This window comes from Peromyscus californicus, unplaced genomic scaffold (assembly GCF_007827085.1).
Source record: "Peromyscus californicus insignis strain IS unplaced genomic scaffold, ASM782708v3 Scaffold_4__1_contigs__length_199733344, whole genome shotgun sequence".
Taxonomy (NCBI): Eukaryota; Metazoa; Chordata; class Mammalia; order Rodentia; family Cricetidae; genus Peromyscus; species Peromyscus californicus.
This window is the reverse complement of record NW_026294562.1, coordinates 55,723,451-55,743,156: the sequence shown is the minus strand read 5'-3', so window position 1 is coordinate 55,743,156 and position 19,706 is coordinate 55,723,451. Positions and strand designations below refer to the sequence as shown.

Sequence of the window (19,706 nt, the reverse complement as noted above, 5' to 3'; positions counted from 1 at the left end):
ACCCTCATGGGCTGAGTTTGGGGAGCAGGAAGGTCTCACCTTATGTAACCGAACACTAAGTAGCTAATCAACTGCAAGTATCAGAGGGCGTGTCACGCTCTCTGGAGGACAGAGTCTGTGACGAGAGACCCTTGAAGACTGTCTCCCGTGAGGGTGGGCGTGGTTACACCTGGGTGGGAAGAAAAGAGTCTGGGAGACTAGGAGAGAGGCCTAAGAGCCCCACTGAGATCACAGGACTGGTAATGACTAAGGACTGGTAATGACTAAGGATTTTCGACTGCACCTTCAGGAGACAGATCAGCACACTTCTGCCTCCCAAGTCCACCGGACCACTGGAGAAAGCAACAGGACAAGGCCCAGTGTGTATTCCTGCCCCATGTATACCACCAGATCTCTGGAATTTCGGATCTTCTGGGGCTCAGTTTCTGTCCCCTGCCCCGTGCGTGCGTGCATGTGTGTGTTTGTGTGTGTGTGTGTGTGTACATGTGCGTGCGCACGCGTGTAATGTATTGAGCGCGATCCCAAACCCTCCCAGCAAAGACCCTAGCTGATGAACAGGATAGCGGCGGACGCTAAAGGGCATTTTCAGCACCGGCTGACGGACAGCACCTGCTCGGAAAGGAGTGGGAGGCCGGAGGAGGAGTCAGCGCTTTAGGGCTCTAGACTGCGCAGTCACTCGCCTGGTGTGGGCAACACCACCACATTCTAGCCGGCCGGGGCTCCGCTACAAGACTGAGTGAACTGGAGGAAAGAGAGCACAAGAGGGAGGGCAAGGATCGGTCAGAGCTTGACCGACCGCCACATTCCTCCTGGAATGCGTTGCAGCGGAGTCGGCTCTGTACCTTAACTAGCTGTGTCCGTCCGGAGCTGTCTTGCTACCGGCGTAGTCGTGGCAAGGAGCGTCAAGCGCCTCTCGGCGCAGACGCGGAACTAAGTTACAAATCCTTCCCACCTATTGGCTGGTCGTGCCGCGATTTAACCAGCCTCCTACTCAATCGGAGAGCGCCTTGAATGGCACCGCCCCCTATCTGTCGGAAGTTGACTATGTCCAAATCCGATTGGGCGAAGGCTCACCAGTAGCCAATTGGGAGTGTGGAGGGCGAGAACCAGCTCCTCCGAAGAGCCTATGGGAGACAGCGGAGTGTGACGCCACGGACATGGCGCCGCGATCCGCCAGCCCTGGGACGTGTCGGGCTGTCGGGTAACTTCGGTCAGTGCTGGGCGAGAGAAGCAGCTGTTTCAGTCGTGTTGTACCCCCGACTCAGCGCAGCCAGCCCTTGGGTAGCGCGGTCATCCTGGCCATGGCTTATCACTCGGGATACGGAGCCCACGGTGCGTGAAGACTGGGGAGGGCGGGGCGCGGCCTGGCAGCAGGGCGCCCAATCCCCTGCGGGACCCACTCTCCGTGGGGGAGAGGGCCTGCGGTGACTGCTGCCCAGGGCGGGGAGTGTCCCTCGGGTTCCTGCCCTGCCACACTACAGCGTGTCCTGGACTTCGCCCTTGCTGGCCAGTCCTGAGATTAGGCGGCGATAGCACAACTGGAATCCCCAAGTCTGATCCTGCATGAATCGACTTCTCCTCCAGAACTTCGTTTCTCTATTATAACTCTGGCAGCCTTCCTGACCACTGTCCCGGGACTCCGAGTAGCCAGTGTTGCCTTTTCTACACGTATTAAGGGATGTCTTACCGGTGACCGTACTCAAGCAAACAACTGCTCACTTTCTAGTATTCAGGGATCATCTTCCTTGAGACTTCCCAGCAATCACAAGTGGGCAGCCACTTCAAGGCGCGCCTCCCCCCAAAAGAATAGGAGATCTTTCTTAAAACGCGTTCTGACTTTTTCTCAGCAGCTGTTTGGTGTCCCAGGACCTATGCACAGCTTCTCAGCCCGGGGAAGGTGCAATGATTTGGGTCCTTGCTCTGTATTTCTGTTACCTACTTTGGTATTCCCACACCTGCAGGTTCCAAGCACAGGACCCGGGCAGCTCCAGATCCTCCTCCGCTCTTCGATGATACAAGTGGTGGCTATTCCAGCCAGCCAGGTGGATACCCAGCCCCAGGAGCTGATGTATCCTTCAGTGTCAACCACCTGCTTGGAGACCCAATGGCCAATATGGCTATGGCCTATGGCAGCTCCATAGCATCCCAAGGGAAGGACATAGTGCACAAAGAGGTGTGGCCTGTGCTCAGGGAAAGGGTGACAGGGTTTCTGGCTAGGGCTGGGGTGTCACAGGATCCCACTTGACTCCCCAAGCAGCCTTAGGAAGGACACGTCCACAGTCTTCTTTCTCCACTTCCAGCTGCACCGCTTTGTCTCTGTGAACAAACTCAAGTATTTTTTTGCTGTGGACACAGCCTATGTAGCCAAGAAGCTAGGACTATTGGTCTTCCCCTACACACATCAGGTGAGCGTCCTACCAGGTGAGCTGGCATGCCTCTCCCCACTTTCGGGAAACCTGATCCTCAGACCTCAATCCCTTTCTTCCTTTTTTTCCTCTGCTCCTGCTTACCGGACCCCTGCCACTGCCAGAACTGGAAAATGCAATACAGTCATGATGTGCCTCTGCCCCCACGGAAAGACCTCAATGCTCCTGACCTCTATATCCCCAGTGAGTCTCTGATGTGGGCTTGGGGACGCAGGGGTACTTGTGCCCTGAAGCATCGTTAGGAAAAAGGAGACTCAACTAATGACCCAGCATCCATTTCTGGTGCTTTTCATGTGTGACTGTTAACAGACACCAGATTGACAGGGTGACCGGTAGGAACCTTCCTGAGTGTGACCTTGATGTTTCCATAACCTTCCTGCCTTTTAATTTGGACCCTGTCTCTCTCCAGCCCGGACCACTGGGTTTTTACTTGGCTCAGCAGCTTCCAGCTGTAGGACTTTAGGCTGGTTCTTTCTGCCTTTAGTAAGACCAACAATGGCTTCTACCTCAGAGAATTGTTGTGGAGAGCCAGGGAGATGGTATGTGCTGAGCATTCCCCCTGGTGTGAAGGAGACACACCTCACCATAAATGCTAGCTGCTGTTCCCGTTACTGCCCTGTCCTCGGAGGCCTGCTCCAACATCCCCCCTTCTAGGAAGCCTAACTGCTGGAGCAAATGCTTCCTTCTGGATCCCCACGGCTGCCTGTCTCCATGGCACTTATCAGGCTAGCTACATAGCCTCTGTACCTCACTCTTCTCTGTCCTGTCTGCTCATCAGGGTCAGGCCCAGAGGACACACACAAGGAGAGCAGATATGGTAGGGCAGAGGGCAGAGCTGTCCAGGAGCTGCCAGGAAGGGCAGCTGCTGAGGTTGTTCCATCCCTGACCCTCTCCTGACCCGTGTTTCAAAGCTAGTACTGTCATCCTGTGTCATATGTTGAAGCCACGGCTCTCCGGGACTTAACTCTCCCATAGTTTGCAGGTGGCAATGCTGTGCCCTCTGGTGGCCATGTCAATAAGAGGGAAGATGATAGCTTATGGTCCTGGGAGGTCCAGTGGTGTTCAGCTGGAGGGGGTGGGTAGTCAGAGAGGTGCATTGGGACAGGACATTGGAGAGCTGAATGTGAAGGGTGAGCCATGTTGGGATATGCAGGGAGGGAAGTATGGGAGAAGCTAGAATATCAGTGGACTTGAATGCCTAATGAGGGGTTTTGGGTGAGGAAGCCACACTGACTACATCCTTTCCTCTCTTGGCAGCCATGGCCTTCATCACATATGTGCTGCTGGCTGGGATGGCACTGGGCATTCAGAAAAGGTTGGTGCTGACGCTTTATTCTCCCTTCTGGCTCATCTCCCTTCCTCTATAGGGAATGTGTGTCCGGTCCGGCGCCAGGTCTCAGCTCATTCTTAGCCTCTCACCTTACACCTGCTACAGGATGGCTCATTCTGACCTACCTTCTCCCATGGCTGCAGGTTCTCCCCAGAGGTGCTGGGCCTGTGTGCAAGCACAGCTCTGGTATGGGTGTTAATGGAGGTGCTGGCCCTGCTCCTGGGCCTCTACCTGGCCACCGTACACAGTGAGCTCAGTACCTTCCACCTCTTGGCCTACAGCGGTTACAAATATGTTGGGTGAGTACCTGTGGGCTGAGAGGAGCTTGGGGGGTCTGCGACCACAGCCTTTGAGCCTGTGTAGCTGCAGCCTTCCCTGTGACACTGGAGATGCTTCTACCCCATTTCAACCCCCAGCTCTACTCCACCAGTCTCTTGGAGCTAGTGACTTGAAAGAGGTTGAGGATTTGTGAGTTATCTTGGGGAGCCCAAGGAAGAGAAAGAGATTTCAGGTCCTGGGGATGAGTCCTGAACCTTGCAGATCCATTCAGAGTCTGGTTCCTTGTAGGGACAGCCTGGTGTGATGGGTCACAGTGGTGGGTGGCTCTAGGCCCTGGTGGATAGGGCCAGTCTCAGGCTTGGGCCTTGGGGATCACCAGTCCATTCCTGCACCCCCAGGATGATCCTCAGTGTGCTCACAGGGCTGCTCTTCGGCAACGATGGCTACTACGTGGCCCTGGCCTGGACGTCATCTGCACTTATGTACTTCATTGTGAGTGTGGGGTGATCCCTCTCCTCCCCCGGGTCAGCTCTGGGACACATTCCCCTCCTGGCCCAGCCTCAGCACTCCTTTCTTCTAGGTGCGTTCTTTGAGGACTGCAGCCTTGGGCCCTGACAGCATGGGGGGGCCAGCCCCTCGGCAGCGTCTCCAGCTCTACCTGACCCTGGGAGCAGCTGCCTTCCAGCCCCTCATCATATACTGGCTGACCTTCCACCTGGTCCGGTGATCCCTGGTCCCAGGTGGCACTGATTTTTCCATACATTGAAGATTTGGTTTCCTTGACTTGGCTTGACCCTGGTTCCTGGGGCCCAAGGGGAAGCCATGGACACCTCTGGGCCTCTGCTTTGTCCAGGAGACTCAGCTTGGGGCTGTTTAGGAGAAGGGTAGGTAGGTCCAAGGAGAGCATCCTGGAGGTGACTTTTATACTGCCTTGAAAAACAGCTGGAAGGATTGTATTAGACACATCAGGAAAGGGTGTGTGTGTGTGTGTGTGTGTGTGTGTGTGTGTGTGTGTGTGTGTGTAAGAATGGCTGCCAAGGAGACCTCTAAGGCCTCAGATACATCCGAGAGAAGCCTGGGGCTAGTAGGGTGAGATTCAGTGTGCTGGGGATGTAGCTCCAGGTCGCTCCCTTCAGAGTATCCCACCTGACCCCATCTGTTCAAGCCTTTCAGGAGCAGAACTGGGGCTTGTGTGTTTTCAGTTGTTTATTCATATTTTGTCACAAATGGCCGGGGAGGGGGTGCCGGACTCCTCCAGGCGACATAGAAAATAGGACCGAGGGGCAGGTGGGCTGGGTTTGGGAGAAGTAGAGACTGGGATGGAAAGAGAGCCTGGGGAGGGGAGAGGGCAGACTAGGGATGGGGCTGCCCCCATATTGAGCCTGCTCATTCCTGGTGCAGGTGCCCCCCCACCTGCAGGGGGAGCTTCAGGGTGAGGGCCAAGGGGGGCTGCCCAGAATTTCCAAGATCAAGGTCTGCCTGGTGGCAGGGCCCAAGTTCCCCTGAAACAGACAAGACTGGAAGTCCTGCCTCTTCCAGGACAACTGCCATGCCTAGCTGCAGGCTAGCAGTGGAGCCCCCACCCCTAGATAGAGCTTTGCCTGGCCCTAGTTGGAGGGGGAGAGCTCTGAAGGCGGGGGGTCCCCGCAGCAGCAGTTTGGGGGGTGAAGAGGCTGGAGGCACCAGTGCCCCCTGTCTCCCCGGGGCTGAGGCCTCTGTGGCCAGAAGGGTAGGGCTAGGGGTGCACAGGCGTCCGGTCCATTCTGGGCTTGCTCCCTGGCCGGCTTCACCCTTAGAAGCTCACCAACGTATAAACCATACTGTGGGGGAGACAAAGCTGTGAATGTGTGTCCTGAGAAAGCCTACCACCCTCCCAGTCATACCCTGGTTTGTCTGTAGTCCTCAAGGGCAAAAAGAGGGACTAGGAATTGAGAGCCTGACGCCTGGGCTACCCCTTGCCTAGTTTCCACCTGCCGTGGCCAAAGCCTCACCTGTACAGGTAATAGAAGAAGGAGAGCAGGTAGAAGGCGAGTTTGCACCAGGACTCCTTCTGGCAGTAGTTGAGGATGTCAGCATTCATGATAGAGACCGCATCATACATGACCTCAGAGCCATCCGCAGGACGGTGGAAGTACCTGGGGTGAGGGAGGTCTGAGTGCCCCCTCCAGCCACCCAGGTCTGGCCCCATCCTGCCCTGTTCCCATCTTCGCCTCCCCCAGGCAGCTGCTGCCCTCACCTCCAGAGGTGGTAGAAGAGGAGGGGGATGTTGAGGCCCAGGGTCACCCACTCTGCCGCACACAGAAACATCAGACAGAAGAGGCCGTGGATGGAATATTCCGGGACCACCAGCTGGGAGAGCGAGGGTGAGAGGTCAACGGCACAGGGAAGTGATGAGGTTTAGGGAGTGCCCACCCACCATGATCTCAGAACTAAAAGGTCTCTGGCTTGCCATTCCCACCCTCCCGGGTGGCAAAGTGGATCCAAAAGGCTCAGAGAAGAGGAAGGCATTGCTGTGGGATGGAGAGTGAGATCAGCACTAGCTAGGAGCTTCCTGACCCCTGCCCTGACACTGACCTTCCTCAGGAGGCAGCAGATGCGTTCGATGTTTTTCAAACGCTCGCGCTGTAGGGAAGGAAAGGGCCTAGATAAGAGAGGCCGTGGAGCAGAAACCAGGGCGCCTCCCACGGCCCCGCGTGTGGTCGCCAGAGGGCGCCAGAACACTCCGTGGTGTCTTCCTCGCAGGAAAGCAGCCGCGTCCCCATGGCGACTGTCGCCATGGAGGGGCCTTCATCTGCATCTCCATGGCAACGGCCCAGAGCCTGGAAAAGGCTGACCCACCAGGAGGAACCCGAGCCCTGAGCCCGCTCCAGGTGTTTGCGAGGGCGGGGACAGGGGAAAGGACAGGGTCACCTCATCAGCCCTCCACATCGCATCCCCTTTTCCCGACCCCCATTCCCACCTTCCACCCGTGACAGAAAGACAAACAGACGGACACACCTCAGCACAGCACATGTATCACTTACTGCCCGCGCTGGGTTCCCCTGGTCGATGGGGTTCTTGAAATCAGTCCGCAGCTCATCAAAGGCTATGATCTGGGGGCAGGGGCATGTACCTGTCAGGGTTGGGGCAGGCCCACCACCACCCTGAACACCTCAGACCCAGATGGCTCAGAGGAAAAGAACATGGGCTTCTTGGAGGGAGCTGGATGGTAAACACACACACACACATCTTGGCCTAAGCTCACAGGCAGTCGACAATGGAATCCTAATGTCTATTACACTCCCCATATATTTCAAGTCATGGCCTCTCCTCTCCCAGGCCTCATGCTGAGCAGAGGAACCCTAGAGGGTTAGAACACAGTTCTTGTCCAGGAGGCGCCCCAGGGAGTTGGGGAGAGAACTCTTGATCAGGTGGTGAGGTACGAGCAAGACTCCATATGGGTTGGTGGGCTCAAGCTGACGAGTAAGCATTTGGTGAACAAATGGGGGAAACGCAGTCCAAGCCGTGGTAACAACAGACACAAAGGCACACAGAAGGTTGAAAGAACATTCGGCCAGCGGTTCATGGGGCTGGGCTGTGTGAAGGTGGGAAGAAAAGAGGATTCGAGGCAGGTGGAAAGGTCAACAGAGCCAGCCCCTGCAAGGCCAACCAAGACGGCTTTACCATAAGAGTGGAGGGAGGCCTAGAGAACGAAGTGGGGCGGTCAGATTTAGGTTTAGGATTGGTGGGGACACAAGCTGGCTAACAGCCACAGCCAAGATCACCACCCAGCAGGCTTTATGAGCTGGCCGACCGACCGACCGCTTGCGACAACCTAATGACTTAATTCTAGCACTATTTTCATTGCTGACTTGCAGATGAGAAGACAGGTATCCTGTCCAAGGCCACACAGCTACTGAGTGGTAAACCTGTAATCCAGTGAAAAGTACTACCCACTTTGTCTGCTCGGAGATCACTGGAGGGCCTATTCAAGTCCAGGGGGGGTTCATGGTGGGCTGAGAAGGATGGTGGTCATGGAAATGGAGTGGTGGAGATGCAACCCGGTGCTCTCTAGTAGCCAGCTCCAAAGGGCCTGTGTGGTAAGGGGAGTGAAGGCAGAAGGTCCCAAGTGCCTTCTGTTGTGGTGTCCGGAGTAGGGGGACGGCAGTGTACTCAGCAGTGGGGAATCTCCTGAGGTAACAGACACTTGAGGAAATGACGGTGTGGGCCTGGAAGGAGCTCCCGGTGACCTGGGGGAGGCAGGCTGGCAAAGAAGCCTGACTGAGGGGGAAGGGGAGCCCCAGGATGAGGCAGCAGGGCCACCACCCCCAAACATCCTAGACCCCATACGGTTCAGAGGAAAAGAACACGGGCTTCCTGGAGGGAACTGGGGCCATCTGGAGCCCCTCCCCCAATTCCTCTGACTCTGGGCAGCTGCCTGCCTGATAGGCACTGCAACAGGGTCCAGCAGGGGCGGAAGGGTGCTGTCTGTCTGTCTGCCCCAGAGCTGGCACCACCAGCAGGCAGCGGGTGTGGAGCCTCCCCCCCCCCCAGGCTGCTTGGCGCTGACTCAGCGTCCCCCCACCCTCCCCCACCCCGGAACAAACAATTCCCCACTGTGACAGATGACACACGTCACTCACCAGGGTTGGTTGCCTAGTGACTAGTAGGGTCTGGGCTGAGGGTTGAGGTGGGAACAGGAGTCCGGGCACAGAAGGTTCTAGTCTTAACAACTTTGAACTGAGGCCCACATCTCCTCTCCCAGACCTCATGTCTACAAGTCCATTTTACTGATGAGGAAACAGTTCCAGTTAGCTAAGGTAGCCCAGCTAAAAGGCTGAAGAAGCAGTGTCTCAGCAGTAGGGGCTCCAGAAAGGTTTGTTAAGAGAACAAAGGCGTCGCTCCAAACCTTAGTAGACTTCAGCTCAGCCTGGGCATTCTGCAAGGGCAGAGTCTGGTCTTATGTAGCCTGACTCCCTTGCAGCTGTGCTAGGCTGCCTTCTGGGAGAATCTCCTGAGAGGTTCCCTATCAGAAAGAGGGGACGTGAGTGGGAAATGGGCTTCTTGAATTTCAGGCGCTAGTTATTTCCTGTGTGTCCTCATTCTTTCCAATTCTTAGGACCCGAGCTCTCTTGCCCCCACAGGACTGTCGAAGGCCCTGAGCCTGGGACAGGAAGCTCAGAAAGATGATAATGGATCTGGGGTGATGGAAGAAGAGAAAAACGGAGCAGAGGGCAAGAAAAAGCAAAAGAAGCAACTGGAAGACTTGGGTCAAGACCAGGGCAGAGTGAGGGCAGGGCTGGAGACGGAACACGCTGGGAGACACGCGTGGGCTGGGTCTTCACACAGTGGTGGCATGGCACCGTACGAAGGGGAACGAGGGGAGAGTTCCGGGAGGGGGGGGGACCGACGGACTACTGGTGAGAGGCAGCAAGTCCCAGGAAGAGAGAGGAAGTGGGGGAGCAGGAAAGAGGCAGATAAAGCAAGGAGGAAGGGAGGCAGGCCGGTTGCAATCAGATAAGAGGACCCCTGAAAGGATGACAAGACCAGGGAAGTGTGTGCAGATGTGCAGAGTGCACTAGTAGCCACAACAGACGGAGGCCTGGATGGGACCCGTTTGGGGCAGACACCTCAGAGGGCAGAGGCGGAGGGGAAGCTGGAAAGGGGGGTGGGGCAAAGACCCGGACAGTGAGCCAGAGGCTCACAGTTCTGTAGTGAGGAGAAAGGGACCAGGTAGAGGGCAGCCTAGGGAAAGCCCAGGGTAGAACTAGGTAGGAGAGCCCTCCGCAGGGGAGAGCCATCAGGAGGAGATGAGACACAGACATTCTGGAGTCAGGCTAGGCCAGAGTGAGGGCAGACCAGAAGTGGGGGCGTGAAAGACAAAGGGCATGTATGTGGGGGGTAGGAAGGAAGCTGGGAAGTGGGAAGGGAACTGGAGGGTTCCCCGAAGTGAGACAAGGTGGGGGTTAGGTTTCTGGGGCTACTTCGAACCTGTCCCTCTTGGGTCAGAGAAGGGTCCGAGAGGGGACAGGGTTAATGGGTTCCAAGATATGCGGGTCTTGTAAACAGATGCAGTTGCCATAGCAACCGGCTCCATCACTCTGGTTGGAAAAACCCACAAAGGAGGGGTGTGTGGGGGGGGGAAACAGACAAACTGCCCGATGGACAGACGGGGGTGGATGGATGAAGCTGTAGAAGGATCAAGAATTCCACCCCCTGCCCAATGACTGGATCAGGCAAGGAGAGGGTCAGGACCTACTGACATATCCACAGACAGGCGGGGGCGGTGAAGGAAGGGGGGCTGCCCCCGGGGAAGGCAGCCGACAGCAGGGGGTGTTAATGGAGGGGGGCGAATAGAAACCAATGGATGGTGGATAATGGAAAAGACCCTTCAAGTTTCCCCGGGGCTCTGAGACCATCCGCCCCAGCCCCATCCTGCTCCCTAAGCCCACTGCCCCCCACCCCGCCCCCAGTCTGAGCCCAGCCTTACGTGCCAGATGACAAAGAAGATGAGGGAGGCGCACAGCACCAGGGTGAGCATGTAGCAGAATGCTGCGAAGGTGAACGCCATGGCCCCCGCGCCGGGCGGCGGCCCGGGGGGCGCCAGCGCGGGGTCTGGGCGCAAGGGGACGCCCCCCGGCCCACACTTAGGGCCGGCCGGGCATGGCCCACGGGACTCGAGGGACACGGGCAGCGCGTCCGGGGCCGGGGCCGCGGGGCCGTGGGGGACGCGGGGCGCGGGCCGTGGGGCTCGGGGGGCGCGTCCGCTGCCGGCTGCCCGGGCCCCGATCGCTCATCCTGCGATCCCTCGCCCGCGGCTCCCTCGCTCTCCAGCCCGCGAAGCCGGCGGGGCGGAGCCGGGGGCGGGGCCGCCGTGCAGCGGCCTCGGGCGGGGCCGAGGCTCTGAGCGCCCCTCCGCCAGCCTCTGCCCGCCCAGGAGGCCCAGCACCGCCGCTCGCGCACCCTCAGAACGCGGAAGACCTGGACGCACGTTCCTGGTACAACTCTCACACAACTAGCCCACCACAGCCACATTCAGTACATACAGTGCTGGCTGTGGAGACGACTGAGGCCCTGATGTGAAGCACTTGTTCGTAGTTCAGGGTATCTGGACTCTGGCTTGAAGCCAAACAGAAGGCAGAAGGGGGACTTAACTCAAGGACTGGAGGAAGGTGAAGACCAAGCAGGATGTAGTACATCTGTGGGGCTCAAAGCCCGCTCCTGGGTCCAGTTCTTGCCCAACTTCATGCCTTGCAAGCCCTCCCCGTGGGTATTGATGGTGGCTCACCCGATGACCTCCTGCCTGCCTCCCTCTGACAGATCCGTGCTGGGCCCTTAGGGACATCCCCCAGCAGCACAGCAGGCTTTCCCAGCCCCAGTATGTGGGTCAAGGGCTTTTAACAGCAAACTTAGGACACAGTCCGAGTCAGGACCCCTGTGCATCACACTAAACTCTGGATTCTAGTTCCATGCAGCAACTCAAAGCCAGACTCAGACCACAGACCACACTCGTCACCACCGCTTCCTTGCAAAAACCCTTGGCTTATCCAAGGGCCAGTGGAAATTTATTTTTTTCATCCTTTTCCATCTTTCCCCAAGTGGCTTTTCCTTGCAAAATGCCTGACATGACACCAGAGGGGAACATGGGAGAAGAGGCTCCCTCCCAGAGGGGCAGCCCAGGGATTTAAATACACACTGGAAGGGAGGGGAGGGTGTAGGGTAAGAATGGCAAGAAGACAGCACGAAGGACATGGATGATTAGGTACAGACCAAAGGTTTTCTGCAGGAAGCTGTGCCAGAGGGTGGGGGCCTGGATTCTGAGTGGGGAGGGGCAAAGAGTCCCACAACCCCAAGTGGCCCCCACACTCCCCAGAGAAGTGGGTCTGGCCCCCTCAGGCTCTGAGGGATGGAGGGAGAACAAGCCAGATGTGCCGCCTCAAGGAAAGAAGTGGTGCTGGCAGAGAGGGGGTTAAGGCTGGTGCCCGGCCTTTGGCACGGTGGGCCTTCCGCCTCCGCCTTTCTCAGGGACAAAGGGGCTTGGTGGGCAGGCAGCACATGGGCCTGGCTCTGGCAGGGCAAGGAAGGCAGGCGCAGGCTCCCTCTGGGCGTGAGACACAGGCCCAACACAGCCATCCGCCCACCTACCTAGTTGTGCTCAAGACCCATCAGCAGCTGGACGGCTCAAGCTGAGTGTGGGAGCGGTGGAGGGAGGCAAGGGTAAGGAAAGGGTGGGCTGGTGGGCTCTGACAGCCCCCTCCCCTGTCCTGAGGTCCGACGCAGGACCCTGGATCTGAGGCCCTGGATCCCCTGGCCACTGCCTACAGCCAGGGGCAGCAGAGGCAGGGAGGCCCTCAGTTATTGGGAAGGAAGAAAGGAAAAGGGAAACCCAGTGCAGCATACATGGGGTGAGTGACAGACAGCGGAGCCCTCATTCCAAAGAAAGGTGCGTGGTGGGCATCTTTTCAAGGTACCTAGAGGCAGCAGCAGAGCAGTCCCTGTGACCACCCCAGCCACAGGTCCTGCATGTCCTCCATGGGGGCCCTGACAGAACTAGGACTCAGAGCAGAAGGCAGATGGGCCAGAGGAAGATGGGGAGCCCAGGACACCCCAAAGCCACAGACTCAAATGCCCTAGGAGAGGGAGGCACTTTCTGCCCCCTCCACGGGCATCATCTGGAGAAGGTGTCCCTTCCCCAAGTGCCCTTCCTAGCAACAGCCACCACTAGCTGGCTTCACAGGGGTGCTGTCGATCTTCAGGCTGGGCCGTTCACCCCCAGAAGCTGCTCCTGGCCCCATCCGCTTTTTGATCTCTGCGGCCATCGTCATGAACGCTTGCTCAACATTGGTGGCATTCTTGGCACTCGTCTCCAGGAAGGGGACACCCAGGGAGTCTGCGAATTCCTGCCACAGAGATAAGAGAAATAAGAGCAAGGGTGAGAAGGGGTGAAGGGAAATGAGCCCTAACCCCCTGACAGCCAAGGCCGGCCCTGCTCACCTTGGCTGTGGTATTGTCCACGACCTTCTTGGTGGTGAGATCACTCTTGTTGCCTACCAGGAGTTTATTGACGTTCTCACTGGCGTAGCGATCTATCTCCTGTAGCCACTGTTTCACGTTAGCATAGGATTCCTAGACACAGGGTCCAAAGTTACTGAACTCCCAAACACAGTCTAGCTAGGTCTAGAGAACTTTGAGGGAAAGGCAGGAGCCCTGAGCATGGGGATACAGATGAAGTCCTCCCCTCTGGGCTTAGTTTTCCCATGGTTCTCTTCCATGTGGAAACCCCAAAACCAAAGTCAGGACAGAGTAGCCACCAGCCAGCAGCCCCAACACCTCACCAGCTGCCTACAATTACAGGGCATTTCTGTATTCTGCAGTTCTCTCTCCCTAAACTGTTCCTAGGTGTAACCACACACAGAAGCTAAGGGCATCACAAGAAAGGCAGGTGACATCAGGCATGGTTGATGAAGGCAGATGGTCCTAGGTAGGAAGGAAGCTGAGGCATGAAGACTACAAGTTCAAGACCAGCCCAGGGAACTTAATGAGACCCTTTCAAAATAAAAATTATGAAAAAGGGGGCTGGAGAGAGGGTTCAGTGGTTAAGAGCACCAGCTGTTCTTCCAGAGGACCTGGGTTCAATTCCCAGCACCCACATGGCAGCTCACAACTGTCTGCAGCTCCATTTCCAGGGTACCAGAAATCTTTAACTAGCAGACAAAACACCAATGCACATGAAACAAAAATAAATCATTAAAAATAATGAAGAGGAGCTGGGCGTGGTGGCATATTCTTTTAATCTCAGCACTCAGGAGACAGAGGCAGGTGAATCTCTTGAGTTCAAGGCCAGTCTGGTCTACAAAGGGACCAGGACAGCCAGGGCTACACAGAGAAACCCTGTCTCGTAACCCCTACACACACACACACACACACCCCACAAAGACAAAGGACTTCATGCTGAGCTACATATATCTCCAGTTCTCTCTTTAATTCTGAAGCCTTGGAGCCCAGTGGGAGATGAAGGGTCTTCATAAGGAAGACTCTGGCCAGTGAAGGAGATAGGTTCACCCCACTTCTGACACCAACTATCACGTCACTGAGTCTCAGACTCCCCTAGCAGCTTGACATGGAATTTGTGCAAAGGATGGAATTTCTAGAAATACATTCAAGCTAGAGCTGTGTTTTCTCTTCTGTTTAAAAAGTTGCCTACCTGCATGCATGTGCACCCTGTATATGGCTCGTGCCCTTGGAGGCCAGAAGAGGGCATTAGCTCCTCTGGAATTGGGGAGTTACAGACAGTTGTAAACTGCCATGTGAGTGCAGTGCTGGGAACCAAAACTCAAGTCCTCTGTAAGAGCAGTGAACACTTTGCTGAACCATCTCTCCAGCTCCTGGTTTCCCTTCTTTAAGGTATGCTGGGCTCTACTATACACAATCTCATGTCCTAAGCTGGGCCCTATGCTGGAAGGAGGGAACAGAGGGCACTCAGGGGACAGTGGAGGAACAGACCACTACACACACATAGCAAGATGGGATCAAAAGCCAGAGTTGGGCAGCCTCAGGACCACCCCACCCTGCAGGCATGGACTCAACTGATGCAAAAGCTACCAGCTAAGGAGACAGTGTCTGCTGGAACGGGAGGGTGTGGTGTCTTTGGGGAGTTGGAAGTGGGAAAACAGCAGGCTGCAGGTTGGGAAGGACTGGTGAGGGGTGGTCAGGACAGAGCTGAAAAAGTCTTAGCCTGGATAAACTTGGCATACCCAACAGACACTGAGGGTTTTCTCAGTTGAATAGAAACTGGAGCATATCTGTGTTCTGGAAATAGAGTCTGGGCAGGATTAGAGCAGATTAACAAAATACAGAGCAACTGGGAAGTCGCTAGAATAATCTAGAGTAATGTCCTCAACCAGGAATGCAGCCAGAAAGAGCACAGGCTTAGAGTTAGGCTACCTTGGCTATCACCTAAGCTTGGTCATCTACTATGTGACCTCAGATATCCAGTCACCTGACCTGGGTCTCAGTTTCCTCTTTTGTTCCGATAACACCTCCCAGCAGAACTGTTGTTTGCATGAGAAATGAATGCAGGCCTGTCTCATAACAAGTGCTCAATTAGCAAGAGCTGCTATTATCCTCATCACTGCTATTATTATGAAAGGACAGAGCTGAAATGATGGGGAGAGAATAGAGGTGCCTTGAGACTAACTATGGAGAAAGGAAGTTTTCTGGTCAGACTTACAAGGATACAGAAGGCGGGTGGGGGGAGATGGTGAGGCTAGTGCTGGAATCTGAATCCTGCAGCTGGTGTGAAGCCCACAGAGGCAGTTGGGAGACAGAGGAAGGGCTTTGTCTTTCTTTACACCACATCACAGGCAAGTTACTAACCCTCTGGAAAATACCTTCTTCATGTAGGAAACATGGTGCACTAGTTAGCATTTTTCAACTTGACACAAATCTAAACATCTGGAAAGGGCATCTAAACTGAGGAACTTCCCCCATCAGACTGTCCTGTGAGCATGTCTCTGAGGCATTTTCTTGATTGACGGTGGATGTGGAAGGGCCGAGCTCACTGTGGGCAGTGTCATCCTCTGGCAGGTGGCCTTGGGTGGTCTAAGAAAGCAAGCTGAACAAACCATGGGAACAAGCCAGTAGGTACCTTTCTCATGGTTCCCGCCTGACTTCATGCCTTGGCTTCCTTCAGTGATGGACTACTACCTGAGAGTTTTAAGATGAGACAAGCCCTTTCCTCCCACCTGGTGTTTACTGAGGCCTCACCATCTCCTTCACTGGGTGAGAGCAGGAAGGTTATTCCTGCTAGAGACACCACAGGCCAGCACAGGCACACACCCAGAGATGGGAACCCAGGGGCCATCTGTCTGGACGGAAGAATCCCAGAACACACGACAAAAGGCAAACCACAGAAGTGGCTGGGGTTGGTTAGGGTGCAGAAAATACGGGGTTAATGCGTAGTAAGGGGGAGCCAATGAGAGACTAAAGGGGTTGAGGGTGCAGCTCACTGCAGAACGTATGCTTAGTGAGAGACAAGAGAGCTACAGATAGTATTTTCAAGGAAAGAGAAGAAAACAGAGTAAAAAGTTACAGGAAGTCAATCTGGGCAAGAAGCTGATTGGCTATGACAGTGAAAGCCTTGGTGAGCTCTGAGTGGCACTAAGCTCACTCACCTTGTTAGACAGGAGAGGTAAAGGCATGGGTATCAGGAGTCTCTGGTAAGTGGTCACTGCCCCTCAAAGCAGGGACTCTCCCAGCCCAGGACTGCCTGGTAGACAAAGAGGCCTTCGGCCTCTGCCACTAACTGGCTGGAGGCCCTTAGCAAGTCACTGCCCCAGCCTGAACCAAGTCTTCATCTTTAAGATGGGAATATGAAGGACTTCTCATGAGCATCAAAAGCCAGGCACAGTGGTGGGTACCCAATAGCCCAGCTACTAGGGAGGCTAAGGAGGAGGGTCACTTAAGCCCAGGAATTTGGAATAAGTTGGCAACAAAGCAAAACTCCCATTTTGTGGGGTAAGCAACCAAGGAAAGCTAAAGAATGCAGTTTCTATAAACTGTGAGCCACCGTCAGGACAATTCCTGGCTGCTGAAGCCACCACAGTAGACACAGGGTTCCAGAACTTCTGCTCATGCTGGGCTTCCTCACTTTCTTGTCTAAAGCCTTCCAATTGCTCCAACTGTCTGCAGACTTCAGGAAGCAAGGAACCAGCAGTAACCAACCAGTTGACTAATTGCCACCAAACATGGGTAGTCTGCAAAGTCTAGAATAAGGTAGCAGGAGCCATGAAGCCTGGTTCTATCAAGGCTTCACGATAGGATCTAGGCAGGGTCCACTTCTGTGGCCTGTTGCCCTTTATGAAGCAATTCAGCATAGTGTCTCCCCCAGAAAGCTTAAGGGAAATGAAAACAGGGAAAGGCGCAGAGTCAAAAGTCAAGGCTCAGGAGGAGAGGCTGGGACATAAACCCAGGAGTACCTGGTCAGTGACGTCATACACCACAATGATGCCATGAGCCCCTCGGTAGTAGCTGGAAGTGATAGTACGGAACCGTTCCTGACCAGCCGTGTCCCACTATGAGACAGGAGGAAAGAGTAGGTCAGCCACAAGAGAGCCCCCACCCCAAGGCAAACACTTCTGTCTCAGTGCTGGAGAAAAGCCATACTCACAATCTGAAGTTTGATGGTTTTGCCATCCAGCTCGATGGTTCGAATCTTGAAGTCCACCCCAATAGTGCTGATGTAGCTCTCTGTGTACGTGTCATCCTGAAAGGTGACAGTGAAACAGCCTGAACACACAGGCCCAAGAACTATCCGGAAGTCCTCTGCCCCGCTGGGCTCCTCACTGCCAAGCCTTAGTTCTAAGCACCCCAACTTGAGAGGCCTGGGCTCTTGTTCTGGCAGCTCTGGCAACTACTGTGTTCTGAGTTGCCTCTTTTTCCTCCCATTGGCCAGCTAGGACCCCAAGTGGATGACATGGGATGCTTCTTACTCACAGCAAACCGCAGGAGCAGGCACGACTTGCCCACGCCCGAGTCACCAATCAAAAGCAGCTTGAACAGGTAGTCACTGGCAAGAGAAGATGGGAAGGTATGAAGGCAGGCAGAAAGTTACCCCCACTCCCTGCCCCTGCAGCAGGCATGACAACACCGTGAGGCATGCTTCTGCTTGGTATACCATGATGCTCACCAGATCCTCCCACTGTCCTGAAAAGGGATGAAAAATAGACCCTCACTATCCCCAGTAAGTAACCCACAAAACCTTCAGCTTGCTCTGTCTGAATTCCCACTTTGTGGCAAAAGAGAGAACACCATTTCCCAAGAAACACAACCAGCTGGGTGTCAGCACCGAGACTCTGGTGCTGTTTGGTAGGAGCTGTTTAGGAAACCCATGCTAGACCTTATAGTGTGCCAGCCTAGGACCCAAAAATGAAAGCCTGAACCCATGAAGCCAAAACCAAAGTGAAAGAGCCTGAGATGAAGTCACCAATGAGAGGTGTCAACAAGTGGCCGTGGAAGCAGCCGTTGGTACTTCCTCAGCTGTACCTGGCCCTGTGTGAAGCGCTTTAAACGCATCCTCTCATTAAACCCTCACAACAGTGCGACGGTGTGAGGGAGTGCTATTTCCAACTGCCGAGGGAACCGAGGTCAGAGAAGGGAAGTGACTTACCCTAAGCAGAGGCTACCTGTGAGCCTGGGAGCCAGGCCTGTCAGGCTCTTTGACAGCCTGGAGCCTCCCTTCCCTGTTCCCCTAACCCTGCTGAGCTTCACCCTTTCTCAAGGAAATCTGAGGCCTAGAGCTGGAGAAGAAAAAGGAAGTGGGGAGAAGGAAGAAGGTAACACGGGTGCAAAACTGGACGTGGGCCATCTACTCCAGAGGTGTGAGTTTGAGGAACAAAAATCCCAGTCTAAGGGAGCAAGCCAATTCCATATTCACCTAAAGTTCTTTGGCAGTGTGACAGGTGAGGGAAGCCGTGAGAGTGGGGCTGGAGGCCTGCGCAAAGGTGAGGGCAAAAAACAAAAAAACACGGACCGCCGGGAGCGACAGGCAGTGCGACCCAGGCAGGGCAAATGGCAGCCCCAATGGGAAGGACCTGCGGGGATGTGAATCAAGCAGGGGCTTGGGCTCCGCTCTTGTCTGGTCAGCTTCTGTCTGGGCCAGCCCTGAAAACCGGGCTCCAGGAGCAAGCCAAAGGCAGAGAGGTTCACCGCCCAACTGAAAGTACTCGACTCTGGAGACCAGAAACTATTATGATGGGACTCCAAACCGCCTGCCCGTGGTCAAGGAGCGAGTGGGGAAACTGAGGCTCAGGGAGACCGGATCTGCAGGGTCACATAACCGAAAAGGCCTGGGAGGGCCGGTGCTGCGAGCTCCATGAGCTGCCCTTCGAGGCAATCGCCTCCGTGCCCTGGATAAGAGAACTCGGGGTGTTGAGCCGGGGTCCTGGGGTCCCCGGGGGGAGGGGCAGGACCCGGATGTAGGGGGGGGGGGTCAGCGGAAGAGGGACCCGGATGTGGGGGCGCCGCGCAGTTCTGACCAGGGCCAGACAGCTTCGATAAGCGTATAGCCCCATAGACATGATCGAGGCTGCGCCACACGGCGCGGGCGGGGCTCACTCACTATTCGGGGTTCATGGCGGCAGCGGTGGCCCGCTCGGTCGCTCCCAGTCGGCTCTGCTCCGCCTCCCGTTCCAAGATGGTGGCCGCTCCGCCCTAGAGGCCCCGCCCGCGCCGCGCAGGCGCAAACACTTCCGACTCTGGTTGCCCCGCGCTGCTTTGTGGAACCTGTAGTCTCCCAGATACTCGATTCGCCACTGCTGCGCAGGCGCAACCCAGGCAACCCAAACGCCGGTGCGCTCCAGTCGCCACCCGCGAACTGCCTTCTGGGGTCTGTAGTCTTCCCAATCCCGGAACGACCTGCTGCGGAATCTTGGTTGGACCACCATCTGCGTGTGGAAACGCTTGAGTAACACCGGGGGTACGTTTGGCTCACCTCTGAGATGGGCAGCCACCCTCTTGGTTCTCAAATTGAAAACATTAAACGAGAAGGTACGAGGTATTTATGACCAGAAAAACTTGACTTGTTCAGCATTCTTCGTGGGATGGGCACTCTGCAGCCCATCCCAGGACTGCCATCTCTAGTATTACATACATGAAAAAACGTCTCGGGACACTCATTCAGTCCAAGAACGTAC

The 19,706-nt window shown here is 55.6% G+C and overlaps 3 protein-coding genes across 3 annotated transcripts; 1 reads left to right on the top strand and 2 right to left on the bottom strand.

Annotated features, from left to right (window-relative positions):
* The first annotated feature begins 1,159 nt into the window (after window positions 1–1,159).
* On the top strand, window positions 1,160–4,818 carry Yif1a (Yip1 interacting factor homolog A, membrane trafficking protein). The gene is made up of 8 exons (XM_052714202.1): window positions 1,160–1,332; window positions 1,962–2,173; window positions 2,301–2,405; window positions 2,531–2,609; window positions 3,684–3,741; window positions 3,900–4,055; window positions 4,434–4,527; window positions 4,616–4,818. The coding sequence occupies exons 1-8, from the start codon at window positions 1,302–1,304 to the stop codon at window positions 4,760–4,762; spliced, it is 882 nt and encodes a 293-aa protein (XP_052570162.1). The 5' UTR covers window positions 1,160–1,301; the 3' UTR covers window positions 4,763–4,818.
* Window positions 4,819–5,223: 405 nt separating this feature from the next.
* Window positions 5,224–10,699, bottom strand: Cnih2 (cornichon family AMPA receptor auxiliary protein 2). The gene is made up of 6 exons (XM_052714204.1): window positions 10,505–10,699; window positions 7,059–7,127; window positions 6,610–6,657; window positions 6,272–6,384; window positions 6,027–6,170; window positions 5,224–5,855 (listed from the first exon to the last, which is right to left on the bottom strand). Exons 1-6 carry the CDS (start codon window positions 10,583–10,585, stop codon window positions 5,828–5,830), a joined length of 483 nt encoding a protein of 160 aa, XP_052570164.1. The 5' UTR covers window positions 10,586–10,699; the 3' UTR covers window positions 5,224–5,827.
* Window positions 10,700–11,536: 837 nt separating this feature from the next.
* On the bottom strand, window positions 11,537–19,260 carry Rab1b (RAB1B, member RAS oncogene family). The gene is made up of 6 exons (XM_052714203.1): window positions 19,133–19,260; window positions 17,509–17,581; window positions 17,183–17,278; window positions 16,992–17,087; window positions 13,009–13,140; window positions 11,537–12,914 (listed from the first exon to the last, which is right to left on the bottom strand). Exons 1-6 carry the CDS (start codon window positions 19,144–19,146, stop codon window positions 12,720–12,722), a joined length of 606 nt encoding a protein of 201 aa, XP_052570163.1. The 5' UTR covers window positions 19,147–19,260; the 3' UTR covers window positions 11,537–12,719.
* Window positions 19,261–19,706: the final 446 nt, after the last annotated feature.

Excerpts from the sequence above, each read along its gene's own strand:
- Yif1a (XM_052714202.1), top strand. The coding sequence starts at position 1,302 with ATGGCTTATCACTCGGGATACGGAGCCCACG. Across the intron at positions 2,406-2,530 it reads TCTTCCCCTACACACATCAG|AACTGGAAAATGCAATACAG; the intron begins GTGAGCGTCCTA and ends TGCCACTGCCAG. Across the intron at positions 2,610-3,683 it reads TCCTGACCTCTATATCCCCA|CCATGGCCTTCATCACATAT; the intron begins GTGAGTCTCTGA and ends CTCTCTTGGCAG.
- Cnih2 (XM_052714204.1), bottom strand. The coding sequence starts at position 10,585 with ATGGCGTTCACCTTCGCAGCATTCTGCTACATGCTCACCCTGGTGCTG. Across the intron at positions 6,385-6,609 it reads TCTGCTGCCTCCTGAGGAAG|CTGGTGGTCCCGGAATATTC; the intron begins GTCAGTGTCAGG and ends TCGCTCTCCCAG. Across the intron at positions 6,171-6,271 it reads CTCTTCTACCACCTCTGGAG|GTACTTCCACCGTCCTGCGG; the intron begins GTGAGGGCAGCA and ends CCCTCACCCCAG.
- Rab1b (XM_052714203.1), bottom strand. Across the intron at positions 17,088-17,182 it reads AAACCATCAAACTTCAGATT|TGGGACACGGCTGGTCAGGA; the intron begins GTGAGTATGGCT and ends CCTGTCTCATAG. Across the intron at positions 13,141-16,991 it reads TGTATGACGTCACTGACCAG|GAATCCTATGCTAACGTGAA; the intron begins GTACTCCTGGGT and ends CCCTGTGTCTAG.